We start from the raw sequence: 22328 nt of genomic DNA, 5'->3' as shown, positions 1-22328 counted from the left end.
TGATTTTTTTTTTTTTTTTTTTAGGAATGCTATCAGGAATTCCCTGGCAGTTGAGTGGTTAGGGCTCTGCACTCTCATTGCAGAGGTTCAGTTCTTGGTCGGGAACTAAGATCCCACAAGCCGAATGGCACGGCCAAAAAAAAAAAAAGCATACTAAAGTTTGCCGAACTGTTTAAAAAAAAATACTATCAGAAAAATATGGATATATGACTACTATGCTGATTTAGGAAACAGAATACCAATTTTTCTTCCTTTATTTACTTATTGCTTTTTGTTGTTTAAAGCAGTGCTTCTGCTTCAATTATGCCTTTTTGTTACACCCAGTTCTGATGATGCGTTGACAAATATAAAAATTAATTCTGTCTTTTGGAACTTAAAAACAATACCAGGAAAATATCCTATTTATGATATGGTGGCTCACAAAGCACTTTAATGTATTTTTTCTTTTAATATCTATCTTCATGGTATTCAGGAATTGTGCAAAACAATTTGGTCTGGGTGTGATTATTTCCTTCTTTCCATTTACAATCAAACAAGTTATATACATCCTTTAACGTACACATGACTCTTAAATTGGAGTATTTAAATATTTAAATTGGAGTATCCCACCAGGGAAGCACAATTAATAAGGATTGTATTAATGAAATAATGGAAAGCAAATGACAAAAGTCTATCTTAAAGTAAGCATATCATCTGATTTCCTTACATCAGTTTATGTGTGTGGCACACACAGGGGTTGGGCTTCCCTAGGGCTCATACAGTGAAAAATCTGCCTGCAATGCAGGAGACCTGGGTTTGATCCTGGGGTTGGGAAGATCCCCTGGAGAAGGGAAAGGCTACCCACTCCAGTATTCTGGCCTGGAGAATTCCATAGACAGAAAAGCCTGGTGGACGATAGTCCATGGGGTCACAGAAGAGTGGAACATGACGGGGTGACTAACATTTTCTCACAGGGATCAGCTTAGATTGGGTGAAACAACATAGAATATCTGGTTTCTAATTATTCAGTGGCTGTGAGGCTGGAAAGGCTTCAATGTTGTAAGATCTTTAAAGTGGACTGGCTGTAATTCCAAGGCCTGCTGCCTAGGGTGGCTGAGACTCTCTTGGGTTAATAGACAACTTTGCAAACTGGATGTGAGTAAGCCTGAAGGCATGCAAGCCTTCTTTCTGTCTGAGGAGAGAATGACTCGAGCCAATTCTATCCTTCTTGTCATCTCTGGGCCAGTTCTCCCTCCCAGCTATTCCACATGGCTGACCACTGACCAAGGAGAGAACCTAGAAGGGCATCTGAAGCTCTTCAGATCACAGCGGTCCCAGTCCTTACAGTAGCTCCCTCCTCGCTTTAAGCCTCAGTTGCTCTAGATGCAGTGAAGTGAAAGTCGTTCAGTCACGTCCAGCTCTTTGCTACCCCATGGACTGTACAGTCCATGGATTTCTTCAGGCCAGAATACGGGAGTGAGTAGCTTTTCCCTTCTCCAGGGGATCTTCCCAACCCAGGGATCGAACCCAGGTCTCCCACACTGCAGGCAGATTTCCCTGCTGAGCCACAAGGGAAGCTAACTCTAGAAAGCATCCTTCAAATCAATGACTGAAAAATAATTGTCTCATTCAGGAATTTCAGACAATAAAGTATAAGGATTAGGTGTGTATCTTAAAGCAAGTCTCCAATTATCCTTTGACTTTTTTACACCCAAAATAGAAGTATTGCATGGACTGTTACAGGGAATTAATAACCCTTGTTCCTTTAAATTTTCATGTAAAATGAGTGTAAAATAGTACTAACTACCTTGAAGTTGCTCAGTCCTGTCCGATTCTTTGTGACCCCCACAGATTGTAGCCCCCCAGGGTCCTCTTGTCCATGGAAGTCTCCAGGCAAGAATACTGGAGTGGGTGCCATTCTCTTCTCCAGGGGATCTCTCCCACCTAGGGATCCGAACCCAGGTCTCCTGCATTGCAGGCAGATTGTTCACTGTATGAGCCACCAGGGAAGCCTGCTAACTACCTTATGCAGTTGTTTTCAGGACTAAAGGAGATAATGCAAGAAAGTTTAGCTATAATGGCTGAAAATTTTGTTTTCTAACCCTCTCTTCCCCTCCTAATGTAACCTCTCCTAAAGCCGGCTTACCACAGCAGAGCTGAAACTTCAAAACCACCTTTCAGTCAGGATCTCTGCAAGGGAATTAGTATGGTTTAAATCAATTTAATAACACCATGATGTAAATGACTATCACCCACAGGTGGCCTGGAGAAAATTTTTGCATTTTTAAAGAGGATTAGCTGACTGGAAGGATTCAGAAAATACGGAACTTGTTTTTTGAGGAGGGTGAAGAGTTCCCTGAACCCTTCACCCCAAGACTGAAACAGTGCCTGGTAGGTAAAGCGGATTTTGGAAGGGAAGATTTAAAAACACGTTTAATTAATAAGCACTCGAACTGCAGAACTAGTTCACCCTGCTTCGCACCAAGTGGCCTCAAAGATCAGAATGACCTTGGCCGTCCTTATATCGGAATGAATCCTCACTAGAAAGAAGGGCGAGAAACACCAAAGCTCAACTGAATTTCCGGAAAGGATGTTTTTATTTGAATAAACTCTACCCAGTCGTTACTTCCTCACGCCTCTCAGCTAACTTTTAACCCTCTTTGGAGGGCTGGGTTGCCAGAGTTCTCTTCGGGGCGAAAAGACTGCAGAACTCCTGAGGGTCTCGGGGGTGGGACTGGAAGGGGGGGGTGTCCCTCCGCCCTGCAATTTTCACCCGCCGGACCCCGGGAGGGGGCGAGCAGTGCGGAGACGGCGGAGAAAGTTTCCGGCTCTGCTTGGGCCCTCCCCCAAACCCGAGCTAGCCGGGCGGGGGCACTGATCTCCGAGGAACTGGCAGTTTCCGGGAGGCTGGGGTAGCGACCCGAAGCACAGACGCAGCCGTCTAAGCAGGGATCCGGGGGGCTCCCCAAATACTGCTCGGGAAGAGCAGCGCTCGTAGAACAGCCCAGCTACATAGTCCCCACTCCCACCTGCGCCGGGAGTGACCAGACCGCCTGGGGCGCGTCCCGGGCCTCTCGGGGCGGGGCCCGCGGGGCGCGGGGCGGGGGCGGGGCCCGCGGGGCGCGGGGCGGGGGCGGGGCCCGCGGGGCGCGGGGCGGGGCTGGGGCGGGGTCGAGGCCCAGGGGGCGGGGTCGCTGGGTGTTTCTGGGGCCCCAGCCGCGCCAGGAGCCGGGCCGGGAAGCCGGGAGGCGGCGGGAGGGGCCGGGACGGCCGGGTTGAGCGGCGGCCGCAGCTGCAGCAGGACGGCCCGCCGGCGGCTTGCGGCCGCGCGCCGGGAACCTCGCGGGGCGGGCGGGCGCGGCACCCCCTGCCTGGCCGCCAGCGCCCCGGGGAGGCGGCCCGCGCGCGACGGGACCAGCAGCATGAGCAGCGGCTACAGCAGCCTGGAGGAGGACTCCGAGGACTTCTTCTTCACCGCCAGGACCTCCTTCTTCAGGAGAGCGCCCCAGGGCAAGCTCCGCACCGGCCAGCAAGTGAGTGGTGTGCCCGTAGGCGCAGTAGCCGGCGCCCAGTCGCTCCCGGGAAATCCCGGGGCGGCAGGACCCCAACTCCACGTGTCTCTGCGGGGTGCACGAGGGATGCTCGCGAGGAAGGAGGAGGCCATCGAGAAGGGGCTTCTGTCGGATCCCGGAGTAGTTCCTCGAGCTGGTGCCTGCGGGCTTACGGGCTTGCGCTGGGCGCACCGGGGAGGAAAGCGGAGGAAGGGCGAGGAGGCGGAGGGCCCTCTCCCGCGCCAGATGGCCTCTGCGACTCCGCCTCGGGCGGCCGGCGGCTGGGGAGCAGTTCTGAGAGCCTGGAGTCGTCCCCAGGCCACTCCCCACGTTTCCTCTGTGCCCGGGGACGCCCTTCGCCCCCTCGCGGTCCTCATGGCGGCCCCCTCTATTAGTCCGTTCATTGGCCTGTGGCCCCTGGAGTGTTTTGGGGGCCGTGTAACGGCCAGGAGTGGACGTAGGGACTCCGCCTCCCCTACCTTGCCTGTCGGAGCGCCTCTTGTGGCGGGGTGGGGGGCGCTGAGGGAAACGCGGGGCCTCGTCAGAGAAGGCGCTCAGTAAATCTGGGTGGCTGGAGTCACGGTGGTGCGTTTACAGTAAAGTCACGTTTATAGGTGCATCTAATGTTTTGCAAACAAGTTCCGGTACTAGGTAGGAGCAGCCGGCGAGAGCTGAGCCTTCGGTCGGTTTCTTCCTTTTTTGGAGGAAGCGTGCAGTGGAAAGCATGACTTGGGAAAAGATTGGAAGGAAACTTGGGTTGGTTTCGCCGACCATGATTGTGTGTTTCAAGGAGGCTCCCCCGAAAGGGGACGCTTGGGCTGATGTCTGAGTCCGGTGCTTGAACCCCGCGGCCTCCTGGCCCTGGGAGCCTCAGCAGGGAAGTCCTGCCAACGCAGACGTACTGGTATCCGATTAGAGAAGGCTGGAATGGAACAAAATGATTGCTCTTTAAAAACAGAAGGCGCGCCCCCAACATTGCCATCAGTCTTCTTTCTGGGGACTAGAGGCAAGGAAAATCAGGGCCGGATGATGACTTATGGGAGGAGTGAGGACGGATTAGTGTGTCAGGATTTCCTTGCCAGACCTTTTAAGTTTTCTTAACCACTTTAGGAGGTCAAATTTCTTTTTAAGATTCGGAAGTTTTAGTTTTTTGAACCTCTTAACTTCCAAACCTGAAGAAGGGGCGAAGGGTAGGGAAGGGCAAGAGTCAGGTGCCCTTACTCAGTAGCTGATGATCCCAAGTGAAGTTCTGAGTCAATTGTTTCTAAGGCTTAGTCACTTTAACCTGAGGCTGCTATAACATATGCTAGGTGACTTCAACAACAAAGTTATGTATTTCTGAAAGTTCTAGAGGCTAGATGTCTGAGATGTGGGTGCCAGCATGTTGGATTCTTTTTGGCCTTCGGGGTATGCAGGGGATCCCCCCAATCAGAGGTCAAACACTTGCCCCCAGGCAGTGGGAGCCAGGAGTCTTGACCATTAGATCACCAGGGAAGTCCCAGCATGTTGTGTTCTGATGAGGGCCCCTTCCTGGCTGTAGATAGCCGATAGCTATCTGGCAGTGCCCTCACTCCAGGAAAAGGGCTACCTCTCACCTTCTTATAAGGCCACTTATCCCATCCTATGGGCCACCTTGAAGATCTGATTACCTCCCAAAGGCCCCACTTCCAAATCTTATCACATTAGAATTTCATCATGTGAATTGAGGGGTAGGGGGCAGAGGCAAACAGTTCATAGCAAGTGAAATCTTATTTTTAGTGAAGTGTATTATAGCCATGAGTTTGCTCTGAAGTTTGGAAGTCAGGAATGCCTGCCTCTCCAGTCAGTGCATTGAAGAATTGCATTTCCTTCCTTTTTTTTTTTTTCACTTTGCTTTTCTCTTTCTTGGGCTCTGCTTCCTTTCTCTTCTCTACTTTGTGCTTTTTTGTGTGTTTTTTTTTCTGTTTATGTCACTGTCATCATTTGACACTTTGAGTAGAGACTGTCAGAGACCGTTGTGCTCATTTGAAGTCTATCCCAGAGGCTCCTAGTAGCTGCAGAAAACTAGTTGGTGTTGAATTCTCCAGGCATGAGATGCTCCTTTATGAGGGCCAAGGTATCCAGGTTGAATTGTATGAAAATGTTTTAATGCTTTAAAAAGTAAGAATGTTTTTTTCTGGGTTTATACATTTAGAATGTCTGTTATACTCATTAATTTATGTAATATTCATCTACTATATATAACATACTCATTTAATGATACTTATTTAGTATTTAGGATTGTCCTACCATCAATATATATTTTGAAGATTGTGCTGAAAATCAGAACAGTAAGTCCTAGATCTTGCTTAAAGAGCTTCCAAGTATATTCTGAAACTTGATTGCTGTGTATTTCCCCTTCTAAAATAACACTTACTGGGTTCTGAGTTAGAGGACTTATTTACTAGTTGGAGAAGGTGTTCTAACTGAGTTTTTGTGGGCATTTTGGTTTATTTGAAGAGTGAGTCTGTTAAATTCCTGAAAAGATATGAGTTAAGGAAGTCAAACTTATCATAAATTTAAAGCAAAGCAGTCTTAATACAGAACATGTCTTTTACCCAATGTTAGATAAATCTTTTTTGCTTTTTTATGCCAGTGATTGTAAGAATTAGGTAGGCACCTCTGACATATAGTTTAGAAGTGAAATTTATGTTTTCTCTAAAGAGGTGGAAAGAGAAGTGTTGCCAGAAGGATCTATTATGGGTAATAGTGATTTTTAAAAAGTGCTATACCACCTGGTGGAAAGGCCAGGAAAATGTGGTTTCTAGAACTCTTGAAAATATCCAGGGAAAACAAGATGTCTGTGGTAAATGCAGGATGGTGAGAAAGGGGGAGAGAGGGTGAGAAATTTCTTTCTTCTCTTGCCAAGCAAAGGAACATGGCCCAACTTTTTCTTTCTTATTTTATATTGGTGCCCTCTTTAAGAAAAAAAAAAGAAGGAAAAGGCTAAAAACTTGTCTGAAAGGTACAAAGGAAAGAAATTGTGGCCTTTTTTAGGAGTTTGAATGCCATGCTTACTGCTGTATCCCCAGGGCCTCCATCAGTGAGTATTAGTTGAATGAATTAATGTTTTCCTGCTTTGATAATTGTTGGCTTTTTATGGGTATTCAGTGTACCCAGACTTATGATTCTTCCAAGAATCCTCTGCAGCATTAACCTAATGAAAGGTTGGGCCTTGTTAAGTGATTTGGTGAAGATCCACACTTAGGTAGGGAAAAGGCAGAACTCAAGTTTTCCTGACTCAAAATTCCAGTCTCCTTTTCACTGCTTCTTGGCTATAAAAATAATTTTAATATTCCAGTTTACTTTCGCAAAATGGGCATCTGTAGTTTAGGAGTTTCTTACCATTTTGACACCCTGACTTTCATGTATCTTCATTATAGTGTTCATAAGTCATCCTTATGAATGTACTGTTAGGCTTTGTGCAGAAGCAAGAATGTCAACAGTGTGTTAACTCATAATTTTCCTTTTCTACATATTCAGGCTTCCAAGAGTAGAAATGGACTAAAATCATTAATCTATCAGAGCATATTCTGCTTCTTCTCTAAACCAAGGTGATCACTTTTCTTCCTGAGCCTTGGGTACATCATAGGAATAAGAAATGATGCTGTGTTTGCTTTAGAAGTAGAATAATTAGGAAGTAATTATAATTATAATAAAAAAGAGTTAATAAAAATTTTTTTTAAAGATGAAGTCTTATTTAGGAGCTTGAAATTGTCTTCTGAACCCTCCACACTTTTTAAGAAGTTGTGCTGAAGAATGGGTTAATAAGGCAAGCGTGTGAGACTCCATGTAACAGATCTTAAGTTCACCCATAGGTTTTTTTCCTTGTTATAATTTGAATATTTTTGTGTTTCTCTGGCTCTGCATTTTACACCTAGAACCAACAGTAATGAGTTGCACTATTTTATTCAGTGTTTCCATTGGAAGTTTTGGTGATAGAGTGCTAACTTACAACATCAAAGGTATTTTGCTTAAACTTTTTATACTGACAGAGTCCCTGTATTACTGAATATAAACATTCCCAGCAGTTGTTTTGCCGTATAGCAGGTGTATGGTTATTTGCATATCCCGTCGCTGTGTCTGATATATTCTGTTCTTACACAGTGTTAATCCAATGGAATTTTGTGTTTGTGTGAGCAGGACTCACAGAAACACATTCCTTTAACTGAATTTCAGAAGAAAATTAGTCACCAGTCTTATATACCAGCAAGCATGAACAATACACACTCTACCCCGTTTCTTTTTCTGGCTAACGTGCAAGAGTTAGAATTCTTTGGAAAGCAGTGACACAAAACATTTACAAAAAGGAAAGCTAAACGCATCCAATAATGTGGTTATTCTTAGATTTCCTTTGGCAGTCAGTGCATGTCGTACTGTAAACATTCGTTTTGGGGACAAAAAAGTGAGACTGGCCGAATGCTTTCTCGTGTACCAACTCCTTGCCTAGAGCATCAACTCTTGTTTACTCATAGCTTTCCACATAAATTGCTGCCTTTTGATAAAGACCCCAGTTTGAGGCTTGCTTTTCGCTTCTAATTTGTCCCAGGGTCATTGGCTAGCTGGGCCCCTCTTTGGAATGGATAGTGAGAGACAGTGTAGGGTATAATAAGGTAAATGCTTGCAAAGATACATCTTGACTAACTTGGCCCATTTTTGTCCTTGTCTCATTGAAGAGCTGATATATGTTGCCTTGTAGGAGGCTATTATTCTGGTTAAGCAGGCAGGCTACAGTCCTATAGTCTGTGGGGTCGCAAAGAGTCAGACACAACTGAGTGACTGACCACACAAAGCATTGCCTGTTATTATATATGTTATATATGAGGAGCTAGCTCATTGTTTGCTCTCTGATGCAACAACTTTAAAAAAATATATTTATTTTTATTTATTTACTTATTTGGCTCTGCTCAGTCTTAGTTACAGCACACGGGATCTTTAGTTGTGGCATGTGGGATCTAGTTCCTCCACCAGGAATCGAACCCAGGCTCCCTACATTGGGAATGCAAAGTCATAGCCACTGGACCAGCAGTGAAGTCCCTGATGCAACAATGTTAATTAGGAGTCTATAACTAGGAGTCTAGTCTTATTAGGCCTCTTCAGTTCCCTTCAGGATTCAAGGGAGTCCCCATCACAGAACCCGGGCCTGGAATTGCTTCTCTTAGTTCTTCCCTTGTGAACTTACATGCCACCTTCTCAGAGAAGTCTTCCTGAACCACCAATCCAAACTAGACACCCTTCCCTCTTAAAGTACTCTGCTCTTTCCCTTCATAGCAAAAGTTGTAATCTCTTGTTATAGTTTGTTTAGAACAGAGTCTAGCATGTTTACCCAGGGTCTAAAATAAATGCCTGGCACTTGGTAGGTGCTTGAGTAAGTGAAAGCCTACTCATCATTTTGAATGAAAGTCCCAGTACTAGGTACTGTGAGTTTTCTTTTAAACACAAGTACACAATTTCCCTTCTTCTCACAACTAGACCATAATCCTCCACTGCATCTTATAGAGGGTCAGTTCAGTTCAGTTCAGTTGCTCAGTTGTGTCCGACTCTTTGCGACCCCATGAATCGCAGCACCCCTGGCCTCCCTGTCCATCACCAACTCCCGGAGTTCACTCAGATTCACGTCCATCGAGTCAGTGATGCCATCCAGCCATCTCATCCTCGGTAGTCCCCTTCTCCTCCTGCCCCCAATCTCTCCCAGCATCAGAGTCTTTTCCAGTGAGTCAACTCTTTTCATGAGGTGGCCAAAGTACTGGAGTTTCAGCTTTACCATCATTCCTTCCAAAGAAATCCCAGGGCTGATCTCCTTCAGAATGGACTGGTTGGATCTCCTTGCAGTCCAAGGGACTCTCAAGAGTCTTCTCCAACACCACAGTTCAAAAGCATCAATTCTTCGGCACTCAGCCTTCTTCACAGTCCAACTCTCACATCCATACATGACCATTGGAAAAACCATAGCCTTGACTAGACGGAGGGTCGTCATTTAAAAATGGGTAATATTGGTGGTAACCGTTACTGCTGGTTTAGCTCACTTTATTTTTCCTTATTTTAAGCGTCAATCATTCATTCATTTATGCAACAATTGAGCTTATTTTTGCTATGAAGGGAAAGAGCAGAGGGCTGTTTCAGATCAGTGATTCAGAAAGACTTCTCTAAAAAAGTGAACTGTAAGGAGAAAAATATGACCACCTCCACCCAAATCTGGCTCTGGGAATAGAGCAATGAAAAAACAATGTCCCTAATCTCATTTAGCAATAATATTTTAAAAGCTTATCAAATAAATAAAGCATCTCTCATTTTTTTAAAGAGTTTGCTTCTTTGGTAAAAGGAAACTTTTGAACTGTTTACAGCTTTTTCAGGGATACCCCTGTTGTGCAAAGTCTGGTAAAGCTATTATGTCTATTTAGATAGAACTGTTGGCTGAGATGTGTATCCCTGTAAAACAAGCCACATTTTTCTGTTGACATCTGTCCTAAAATTGTAGAGGACTGTAATATATAATCATCCTATAGTTAGTGTTAGCTTGGCTGTCAGTGGCCAGTTGAAATGGTTTTTGCTTACTTGTATACACACACACACACACACACACACACACACACACATTTAATGGAGAGGGCCCAGTTACACACCAGGAAAGAGATATCAGAGCCTATAAAAAAAATTAACTTGTGAAATGAATGTAAACATGTCACAAAAGTGACCATCATTCTAAAAGTGTGTTGCCCGCATAGGGTAGTTACTAGTCAGGTATGGCTGTTGAATACTTTAGATGTGGCTAGCCTGATTTGAGAGATGCTATTAAGTCTGAAATACGTACTGAATTTCCAAGACAAAGGAAAGAGAAAATATATCACAACTCTTGTTTTTATTATTGGTTACATGTTGAAATAATACTCTGAGTATAATTGAGTTAAGTAAAATTAATTTTTATATGTTTATTTTTTAACATGACTATTGGAAAATTTAAAATTAATGACTTCCTAAAATAACTGACTTCCCTGGTAATCCATTGGTTAAGCATTCGCGTGCCAGTGCACGGACACTGTTTGGATCCCCGGTCTGGGAAGACTGCACATGTGGAGGAGCAGCTAAGCTCGTGCACCGCAGCAACGAAGCCTGAGTGCGGCAACTACTGGCCTCTGTGCCGTAGAGCCTGGCTCTGCAGCAAGAGAAGCCGCTGCAGTGAGAAGCCCATGCGCAGCGACTACAGAAAGCCCACGTGCAGCAACGAAAGCCCAGCACAGCCAATAAATAATAAAGACAGTGGCTTGTGTTATACCTCTGTTGGACAGTGCTGTTTGCAAAAGCAGAGCTGGGAACTCTTGCCAAGGGTGTGAATCTCTACCCTCTAGATGGCTGCAGGTGGACGGATTGGGTACCAGCCAAGCCCACTGGGAAGATTTTTCTTTGTGAAGGGAAATGTGCCCATTGCTGTTTGGAATAGTTTCTTAGCTTAGCTCGGGTCCCACATATGAGCTAAATGAGCATTTTGAGGTTGTGAAACTTGTGTGTATAGGACTTCCCTTTTTTCCCACTTATGAACTGAAAGGATAAAACCATCCTAGTCGCAGTCTAGCTGCAACTGTGCCTTCAGTGTGCAGAGGCAAGCGCTCATCTTTCATAGAGTATTAAAACAGCCAGAGTAATCTGCATTTTATAGACTGTAATTGCCCACTGCTGCTACATATGATTCCATCAGCTAAGATAATTTACTAATTATATATTGCAACACTCAGTTCTTTTTCCAGATACTAAACAAAGTGAGATAATTAGAGGAGGAAAAAAGGTGAGGTGGGAGATTGGAAGCCAGAAGAATAGACTTAGAAGATCTTGGATTTAAAAGATTTAGAATGTAATCAGCAGAGTGTTTTCATGAAATTAATGCCAGTTGGCCAAAGTATGTGTGTGGATTGTGAAAGGAGCTTTCTAAATTCATTTCCCAAGTGTTTATGAATATTCACAATGGACTAGACTGCTGCTGGGGATTCAGCAAACAAAACAGATTGAAACCTGCTCTCATGGAGTTTACTTAGAATTCTTATCCATGGTAAAGAGCAAGATCTTAATTCAAACTTTGGCTCCATGTTTGTTATATATATGCTGAAAAAAGGAGTAATTTCTCTTATGTATATCATTTGCACTGGAAAGATTTTAAGATTTTTGTGGGTTAGCTAGAGTAATATTTCTAAATTTTTAAAAATAGTGATATAAAAATCACATCACAGATGATAGTAATACATACATATTTTGAAGAATTATTTTCTAGGCTTTTTCACTTTTTTATTTTACACATATGTAATCTTACTGTACTGTTATTTTTAAAGATTGTGATTTGGGAATTCCCTGGCAGTCCAGTGGTTAGAACTTTGTGCAGAGGGCCCAGGTTCAATCCCTGGTCAGGGAACTAAGATCCCACAAGCTGTGCGGCCCCACCAAGAAAAAAAAATTAATAAATTGTGGTTTAATACAGGTAACATTTATCATCAAAACCATTTTTTCAGTGTTCAGTAGTGTTAAGTGTATTTACATTGTTGTGTATTCAATTGCCAGAACTTTTTCTTGGGAATTGAAACTCCGTCCTCATTAAATTACAACACAGCTCCCCTTTCCTCCTCCCGGCCAGCTCCTCCTTTTTGTTTCTGTTTGGCTGTTTGATATCTCTCATAAGTGGTATCATACAGTATTCGTGTTTTTGTGACTGGCTTATTTCATTTAGCATAATGTTCTTAAGGTTCATCCATGTGTCAAGATTTCCTTCCTTTAAGTCTGAGTAATATTCCATTATATATGTATACTTCATCTTGTTTATACATTTACTCAGTCAGTGGACATTTGGCTACTTCCACCTTTTGGCTCTTGTGAATATTGCTGTTGTGAACAGGAGTGTACAGATATCTCTTAAAGACCTTGCTTTTTTTATTATTATTGCTTAGAAACTTTGCTGTTATTTCAGGTATGTACTCAGAAGTGACACTGCTGAATCATAAATTCTATTTGTAATTTGTTGAGGAATATTGTACTGATAGATTTCCTGCTATTTAAACTTAGAATTATGAGATATAGCTGTGTGACTTCAGCCATCATCTTGATGTCTGTATTGTATTTTATTGAATAGGCTCTCATTCCCGAAATAGGGAAAACATGGATGTTTCTAATTTTTGCTACTGTACATAACACTGTAGTGAACAAGAGCAAGAAACCTTTACCATTTATGGATTTTTTTTTAGGATAGATATACAAAATAGAGTTTACTGAGCATGAGGGTGTAACCATTTTTATGAGTAGTTATTTATTGCAGTTTAAGACTATTTTTAATCTAGTTTCATTGCATCCTCAGCTGCACTGGATGCAGTCAGTAAGATAGAGGAAAAACATTGCAAAGTCACCTCATTGTTATTTAATTTGCATTCCCTTGGTTAATAGTGAGTGTAGGGACTTCCCTGGCCGCTCAGTGGTTAGGACTGTGCTTGCACTGCAGGGGGCACAGGTTGGCTCCTTGGTGGGGGGACTAAGATCCCATATGCCGTGGGGCAACTCAGCCTGAGTGCCACAACTACAGAAGCCGGTGTGCGGCAATGAAAACCCAGGGAATTTAATATTTTATGGTGCTTTTGCATGGATCTTCCTCTTGGTGTGAGCAGTGTTCATGGCCTTTGACCATTTGTTAGGTAGGTGGAAGTCTGGAGAGCATTGCTCTTTGCGTCTCCTGTCTATTTAGCAGGGTAAGTGCTGCTTCCCCTTTTTTGTGGTCAGCTGAACTTCAGGTTATTTTTGACTTTGTTTGTACCAAAGGGTGGTTGCATATTCTGTCCTTTTGAAATACATTAGAATGTGTTTCAGGCTGACATCACTGAAACTCAGACCAAATACTTTTTACTCCTATAATTACGGCGCGGGAAAAGCATTGCTAAGACAGCATCAGCGTCCTGTGAATACACTGCAGAATATAGAGGGCGGGGAGCTGGATGATGTGTCTTTTACTAATCATATGAGAAAGGGTGACTAGGAGTGCCTGTTTATCTTTGAATTTCAGTAAGTTTAGCATGAGTTTTCCAACCACTGTGGTAGAATTTGGAGGAATTGAAGTTATCTTATAAATGTACTGGGAACTGAAAAAAGTTTAGGACAAACTAGTAAAAACCCCACCTACAGAAGAGGATTTGTATACCGTTTACTTATAAGCATATGGTCTTCGGTTGAGAAACTGCGATTAGATGGAATCTGACCCCATAGTCCACTGTAAGGTTCACCCTTGTCCAAAGCTGTTGCTTAATGTTTTGCAATCTGATTGTTTTATTCTCATTTAATTTTTTCCTTCTTTCAGAATATTTTAAGTAAGTGAATCTCATAAAAGGCTGTGTAGAGTTATTTCTGACTTTAGATAGATGATGAACCCTTCTCAATCCTCATATTCTTAGACAACTCAAATTTACCCTGAAAACTTCCCTCAGATGCTCGTTTCGAGGAATATTTTTTGCTATTTTGCCAGTTAGATCATAGAAATTTATGTGTGTCTGATATAGTTCTCCAACAGCAAAACAAACAAAAACCAAACTTTTTTTTTTTGAAAATAGAAAGCGTAACTGGGTGCACTGCATTGGAGAAAAAAAAAAGCAATTCTAAAATGAAGTTTAACATTCCATAATGTTTTACAGTTAAAGGAGCTTTCCAAGGGAATTAAGATTCATTTGGTTTATTTGGGCTTTAATTTCAGCGGAACTTTGAGATGATAAGTTAAACAGAAGTTTTATTGGTTTAGGCCTTAAGCAGATCCAGGTTTAATGGCATGGCAGAGGTGAATTCAAGGGTTACTTGACTGTAGTCAGTGATTTCCCAGCTCTGGGAAAATGTAAATATTATGTAGGTGGCTTAAAGAAACAATAATATTACTTTTGTCTGTTTAAGCCTGTTTCTGTTTGTTTAAATGGGCTTGTGGATTGCTTTTTCTTGCCAGTTTTCCTTTGAGGGGAAGTGCTGCCCTTTGAGAGCTTTCTGAAGTTTGAGAATTCCTTTCTTGCTTTTCCTAATGACCTGTTTGGGACATGCAGCCCAGTTGGCTGGTGTGAGGGTGATGGTTCTGCCATGCTGAGGTGTGGGGTTGGATCCTCGCTGTCCTGTGTGTCTCAGAGGGAATTTGTTCTGTGAACTGTACCCAGAGCATAACTGTACCTGACATTTGGTAGAGAGGGTTTGGAGGTAGGTTGTGTAGAATGAATATTTTTTAAAAAGGCAAATCTAGCACCAGTATCAGCAAATTAACTGGAAAGCCATTCTCACTGCACATAGTTCTGTGCAGTTTTAATTACAATGGATCTTAGCAGGGAGAAGCAAGATAGGGATTAAGGGTTGAGAAGTACAAACTATCATATATAAAATAAGCTACAAGGATATCCTGTACAGCATAGAGAATATAGCTTCTGTTTTATAATAACTACAAATGAAGTATAACCTTTAAAAATTTTGAATCACTGTATTATACACCTGTAGCTTACAGAATATTGTACATCAACTATACTTCAATTAAAGAATAAATTCAATATTTTTAAGAAGATAAAATGGATCTTGATCTTTTCAGCTGAAGCGATTACTGTTTTTTAAAACAGGGACTGGATTTTTTATGGGCTAAAAAACAGCGTTCTTCTAGACTGCTTGCAAGCAGTTGTGTGAGGCAGCCTGAGTTAAATCAGTGCTAGCCATGTTGTCGTGGGTAAGTCACTACACCTCTTTAAGCCTCAGTTTCTTCATCTGTGTATGACATGCGTGCCTGGCACATAATAAGCAGTAACAAATATTAGTCATTGTTATTTGTGGAAGCTTCTACTATATATGATCATGTACTTTGAGTATGCTAGGTTGAATAGAGAACTGACATTGGTTGAGAGATTTGAAGTGAACCTAATAATCTAGCTGAAGAATAAAAGACAGCAGGAAATTAGGTTGTCTCTCTTTGGCTTTATGGACCAAAGTAAATGGGGAATCTCAATGTAATTGATCAGGAGGGCGCTCCATTCATTCCCAGAGGCTTAATTTTCTTTTCTTCTTTTCCTCCTCCTGTATCACTGTAGTGTCTTTGTTTTTTGGTAAAAAGGCTGATTCCTCCTGACCAAGCCTGAGGCCACCCATCAAAGTCTTCACCCACTTCTTTTTCCTTTAGCAAGCCATTCCATTGGAAAGAGGAAGAACAGGCATACGGGAGTGGGGCTTCTTTTGCCCAAGCCTTTATGTAAACGTTAACCCAGTATGAAAGCGTTTTTCTTTTCATCTCCGTTTTATCTGCCGCAGAGTGCAGAGTTTTAGTTGCAGTTTTGCTGGAGGTTGCTGGCTTGACCGGGTGACAAATTCCATTTCTTCCTGGGGCTTTCCTTTTTCCTCCAGAAGGTCTAAATCGCCTTGTGCTCCGCATTTAGGGACTGAGTCACTATCTTCTTTCTGGTTTTCCTAAGGTCAGGCCGAATGAGGTAATTCATATGAACTTTGTAACATGCTGCAGGGGGGACGCTGTGGTTAGAGTCCTGGTTGCATGCGCTGTGGCTGGCCTCCCACCCACAGAGTGTCTATCTCCTCTCTAAGGCATTTCTGTGTTGCTGAACACATCCGCAGTTTGGAAACAAGCTTGCTTTTGCAGAATTTGAATGTAGGCATGAAAGAAACTCGATGAGTCATGTGATCCATTTGGCTAACTCTTCAGAGGTCACTTATGTTCTCTGAAAGTGGTATGAGTTTTAGAGTCTGGTGCGGAACCTCTTTCTTTGGGCCACATGAGCCTCTTGGGGTTTGCTATTCCCTCTCTGCCCTCAACCATCCTTCACTTTGGTTGTATGTTTTTTATAATTAGTTGGTTGTCTGAAACTGGCTTTATATTAATTCTGAATACCATTGTGAAGAATTTTAATCGCTTTAAAAACTTCTCATTTGACTGAGCTGTGGTATTACTGAAGTACTTTTTTAAACAAACAAAAATAATTTATTTGGCTGCACCGGATCTTAGTTGAGGCATGTGGGAATCTCATTCCCTGACTCAGGATCGAACCTGGGCCCCTTGCATTGGGAGCACAGGATCTTGGCCACTGGACCACCAGGAAAGTCCCTACTGAAGTACTCATAAATAACATCATCAGTTTGTGTAAAAGGCTTGCAACAGTATCTGGCATATGAGTGCATGTTTAATACACTGATATTAACTAGTATTATTTCTACTGATATTAGCATTATCAGTTTAAAACAGTTTGGTAGGAGCTTTGATTCAGACTGGTGGCTCAGATGGTAGAAAAATCTGCCTGCAATCCAGGAGACCCAGGTTCGATCCCTGGGTCAGGAAGATCCCCTGGAGAAGGGAATGGTTACCCACTCCAGTATTCTTGCCTGGAGAAGGCCATGGACAGAGGAGCCTGGCAGGCTACAGTCCACGGGGTTGGAAAGAGTTGGACACGACTGAGTGACTAACACTTTCTTATTGAGACAGTTTGGTTCAATAGAAAAATCTCGGAATCTAGAATTAGATTAGGCTCTTGCTTTTGGATCTGTCATCTGTCAGTTCTGAGAGCTGCAGCAGGTTTCTTAACTTCCTTGAATATCATTTTGGTAATCTTTAAAACAAATTATCATAGAAGAGTTAAATGAGAAAATGTGTGTTATAATTCCTAGATTATAGATTGTAACATAATTGTAAGTATGACAGCGTCACAGATGTGTTTAGAGACTATAAAAGTTTTTATTTTTAATATATATCTTGTCTCTTTTAAATTGATTACATATTCTCAGCTTATCATGGTATTAGAAGGTGACACTTGACAAATAGTTGTTGAAAAATGAATTTATTCCTCCGTCTCGTTCATGTGTGTCTGTATCTGCAAAGTGGTGATTTGTGTTTAAACAGTTACATCTAAGCAAGTTTTAATTACTTTGAATGGATTGTGATACTTAGGAAGCACTCAGATACTTTGGGAAAAAATGACATTCTAGTTCATTGTCAGATGAATCAGGGACCCAAGTAAATTTCATTAGTTTTAAGCCTCCCAGATTATCCTGTCTGTGAACTTTATGACTCTGATGCTGGGAAAGATTGAAGGCAGGAGGAGAAGGGGAACGACAGAGGATGAGATGGTTGGATGGCATCACCGACTCAATGGACGTGGGTTTGCGCAGACTCCAGGAGATGGTGAAGGACAGGGAAGCCTAGTGTGCTGTGGTCCACGGGAATGCAGAGTCAGACACGACTGACTGACTGAGCAAAACCAAATTTTACAAGGGTGAACCACTTCTGTCCTGTTCACCACTGTATCTTCATTGTTAATGTGGTGCTTGGCTCAGGGCACAGAGGGGGGCTGTTGATTTTTGTTGATTGGCCATCTGGTTGTTTGATCAGACTCACATCAGAATTATAATCAAGAAAAAGAAGTTGGGTGACATAGTGAAATAGATTTCTTTTGGTTTAAAGAGTAGTAATAGTAAGCAATGACGATAGATTCTGTATCATGTGAAAGTGAGGCTTTTAGGCGAAATGGAAAGTATTTTGGACTGGGGATGGTAGAGACCTCCTAGGTAGGTAGGTTTAATTGCAAAGTCATGTCTGACTCTTGCAACCCCATGGACCATAGCCTGCCATGCTCCCCTGTCTATGGAATTTCCTAGGCAGGAATACTGGAGTGGGTTGCCATTTCCTCCTCCAGGGAATCTTTTCTGACCCAGGAGTCAAACCCAGGTCTCCTGCATTGCAGGCAGACTCAACTGCCTGAGCCACAGGAGATCCATGGAGACTTCCTAGGCTTGCTCGTTGTTAAATAGTGAAGATAGCTTTGGGAATTACTTAGCTACTTTGGGCTTCAGTTTGTTCCTCAAAGGTCTAGTCCAGTTCTGGGACAAATAGTTAATTTATACTAGAGCTGCATTCCTTATTGGAGGGAAAGTAACAGATAAGTCTTGAAAGGGACTCCATGAAATGTATTGAGATGCCAAATGAATTAGTTTGGAAACAGCTATCTGAAGTCTTATCTGGTTGGATGGGGTTGAATTTAAGTGTATTGATTAGTCATTGCTTTTTGAGAAATGAGTAGAATATGTAGAATTATTTCTTTTTCTGAAGAGGGAACATCTTGGGAAAGAATCAGAGGAGTTCTTGAGATGGATTTAATTCATCCATATATAGTGCCAACAAGAATGGGTGTCATGCAAGCTGAAGGGAACACTTAATTGTTCTGAACTTCTGTATTGCTGGAGTTATAAATATAGTGTCAAGAGCTACTTAGGAAAGAACCCACCAGCAGTGCCACATTCCTCAAAGACAGGGCAGGATAAATGTTTGAGAGTCCTCTGCTTGCTGAGAATGTGAGGCCAGGAGCCACTGTGCTCACTGAGGGTGCATTCTTGTGGGTTGGTGTGGCGTTTGGGAGTGAGGAAGTACATACATTTCCTTCGGAAAATTTAATTTTTTCTTTTGTTTCTAACATCTCCTTGATTCCAATTGCACATACTCTTGCCTGGTAAATGTTCCTTGAAACTTTTTTTAGCAAGTAAAATCCTACTATGAAACATTTCAGAGCCTGTTGTCTAATACAGCATAGCCAAATGCCAGGCTTCTAGAGGCGTCTGTCCTCTTGCCCACATTCTGTGTGGAGTGCCTTAACCAGCCTCTCCATTCACTGATCCTAAAATACCCAGTTTAAGGCTCATTTCTTAGAATCTCTTGTCTTCTGATTGGTTTATGTGTATTTAAATATGGCTGTCCTGACGAGAATGAAAATTCTTGGGGGCTGAGGATTTTTGCTATAGAGGCCATGTCAAATGATTTATGAATGTGATGATTAAGTTGGTTCATTACTGAGACATTGTCTTTCCAGAGAAATTTTTTTTTTTAAGTGGCTGTGCTGCACAGCTTGTGGGATCTTAATTCCCTGACCAGGTACTGAACCCAGTCCTTGGGCAGTGAGAGCACCAGCATCCTAACCACTGGACTGCCAGGAATTCCCAAGAATTATTTTTAATCTGGGCAGTTTATTTACAACTTTGCTCTCATATGTTTCTAATTTCATATATACTTCAGGGGTTGTTTCTTCAAGAACCTGAGGGGGAAGATATTTCCTTAAATTGGTTTTTAAATATTTGAGGGATTATTGATAATTTAGAACAATGTAAATCTAGGTGGAATGGTCTTTTTAACCTGAGGAGTCTGAGGTTTTTGGCTATTATTTTAGCTAGAAGGAATATGCTTAATGTATAATTACATCAAGGTTTGCTTTCAGTCATGGAAATCATTGAAAATTATTTTTCTAGCAACAGCTGTTCTTTTCATTAAACATACCATAGATCCCTAAAGTTTTGTGGTGCATTTTCGGATTGGAAAACGTGCGATGTGATAAACAGAAGAGATGGTTGATTTAGTTAACTGCTCACATTTTGTGTTTGTTTTAATTTGAAATGTTGCCCTCATAAAAATGAATGTCGTGTCAGAATAGTTTATGTGAACCAAAATGTTAGCATCTTGTGGCAAGTAAAGCACCGAGTTTCCAGATCCTATATGTTACAGTCATTAAGCATTATTTGAAGCATCGCTGAATTTACATAAGACATTCCATTCATTTAGACACTCACTGATTTTTTAACAATTTTAGTGATCAAAAGGTAAAGTGTGGACGGAACTATAAAGTAGTAGATTTTCCCCAGATGTAAAATATATATCTCAAAAAAGATGGAAATATAAAGTTCAAAAGCTACTTGGAAGAGGGACTTCCTTGGTGGTCCAGGGGCTAAGACTTCACGCTCCCAGTGCAGGGGGCCCAGGTTCAATCCCTGGTCAGGGAACTAGATCCTGCATGTTGCATCTAAGGATTTTGCGTGCTGCAACTAAAAGATCGCATGTGCCGCAACTAAGAGCTGGTGCTGCGAGAAGGAAATAAAAAGAAAAAGCTGCTTGGAAACACCAAACCATTCTTTGTGGCTGCCAGAACATGTTACATCCAGTCGTGTCTGCCTCAGGAGGCAGTTCTAGCCGGTCCCCAGTGGCTGCTGAGTGAGAGTGGTGATAAAGTGGAGGAGGGGTTGGAGATACTGCTGATTTGGGAGGATTTGGTCCTGTTGAATGTGTTGGGGCAGTGACAGAAGGGAATCAGGGAGGAATTCGTGAGTTTCTGGCTTGGGTGACCGGAAGATGATGCTGTCACTTACCAAGAAAAGGAATATAGCAGAAAGATCAGATTTGGGACGGAAGGTAAATTCAGATAATATATTGACTCCATTCTTCCCTGGTGGCTCAGACAGTAAAGAATCTGCCTGCAATGCTGGAGATCTGGTTTTGATCCCTGGGTTGGGAAGATCCCCTGAAGAAGGGAATGGTAACCCTCTCCAATATTCTTGCCTGGAGAATCCCATGGATAGAGGAGCCTAGTGGGCTACAGTTCATGGGGTTGCAAAGAGTTGGGCACAACTGAAGCAACTTAGCATGCACATGGGGTCTTCAGCCAGAAGCATGGAGGATTCCAGGGTTTAAGGGGCAGTTGAAGCAGAGTGTGTTCATGGAAATGGATCAAGGAGTGGCTGGAGGAGAGGGAAGAGAACCCAGAGAGAGTGGGTGTCCTGGGAGCCAAGTTAGGGGCCTGCCTCAAGAACGAGAGCTTGGCATTGCTAGTCATCAGGGAAATACATGTCAAAACCACTGGGAGCTATCACCTCACACCTGTCAGAAGGACTGTCATCAAAAAGAGCACAAAATAGTAAATGCTGGTGAGGATGTGGGGAAAAGAGAACCAATCCTACTACATTGTTGGTGGGAATGTAAGTTGGTGTAGCTGCCGTGGAGAACAGTATGGGGGTTCCTCAAAAACTTAAAAATGGAACTACCATATGATCCAGAAATTCTACTCCTGGATACATATCTGAAAAAAATAAAAACAGAAATTTGAAAAGATACATATACCCCTGTGTTCATAGCAGCACTGTTTTCAGTAGCCAAGATGTGGAAATAACCTAAGTGTCCTCCATCAGCAGATGCATGGAGAAAGAAGAGTGGTACATATATACAATGAAATACTACTCAGATACAAAATAAGTGAAATAATGCCATTTGCAGCAACATGGATGGATTTAGAGCACATCATGCTGATATAAGTCAGAGAAAGACAAATACTGTATGTAATCACTTGTATCAGGAATCTTAAAAATATAACAAGCTAGTGAATATAACAAAAAAGAAGCTGACTCAAGATATAGAGAACGAGTTACAGTTACCAGCGGGGAGAGGGCAGTGTAGGGGTAGAAGAGTAAGAAGTACAAACTACTAGGCATAAAATAAGCTACAAGGATATATGGTACAACATGGAATATAGCCAGTGTATCTTTAAATGTAGAGTATTACTTTTAAAAATTGTGAATCACTATATTGTTTTTTTCTTTTTAAAAAATTTTTTCTTTGTGAATCACTATATTGTATGCCTTTAATTTGTGTAATATTATATATTAACTAAAATTTTTTAAAAAAGAATGACTTTAAAAAGAAAAAAAGAACAAGAGCTTGGTCAGTAGGACAAGTACTGCAGAAAAGCAAGGAAGGACTGGAGTGGAGCCAGTAGGAGGTCTCTGGAGACCAGTAGGAAGAAAACACGAGCAGTGAGGATGAGCGGATTGTTGAAGGGGATGTCTGTCTTCCCAGTGGAAGGACCGGAAGTGGAAGGGACTGCTTAGAAAGACGGCTTCCTGGAGAACGGGGTCGGAGGGCAGTGAAGTCTGGAAATTCGCACATGATACAACAGACACAACAGGAGATGACTAGGAACTTGAGTTGGTGGCCCATGGATT

The 22328-nt window shown here is 42.4% G+C and overlaps 1 protein-coding gene across 1 annotated transcript in view; it reads left to right on the top strand.

The window, feature by feature from the left end:
* RASSF3 (Ras association domain family member 3) overlaps nt 3270-22328 on the top strand; it is a 76941-nt gene continuing 57882 nt past the window's right edge. Inside the window, exon 1 of the mRNA XM_018047988.1 lies at nt 3270-3512. Coding sequence (XP_017903477.1) covers nt 3402-3512 — 111 coding nt within the window. The 5' untranslated portion in view covers nt 3270-3401. The remainder of the gene's footprint in view (nt 3513-22328) is intronic.

Source organism: Capra hircus, chromosome 5 (genome assembly GCF_001704415.2).
Source record: "Capra hircus breed San Clemente chromosome 5, ASM170441v1, whole genome shotgun sequence".
In the NCBI taxonomy this organism is placed as follows: domain Eukaryota; kingdom Metazoa; phylum Chordata; class Mammalia; order Artiodactyla; family Bovidae; genus Capra; species Capra hircus.
This window is presented reverse-complemented; position numbering and strand designations above follow the sequence as displayed.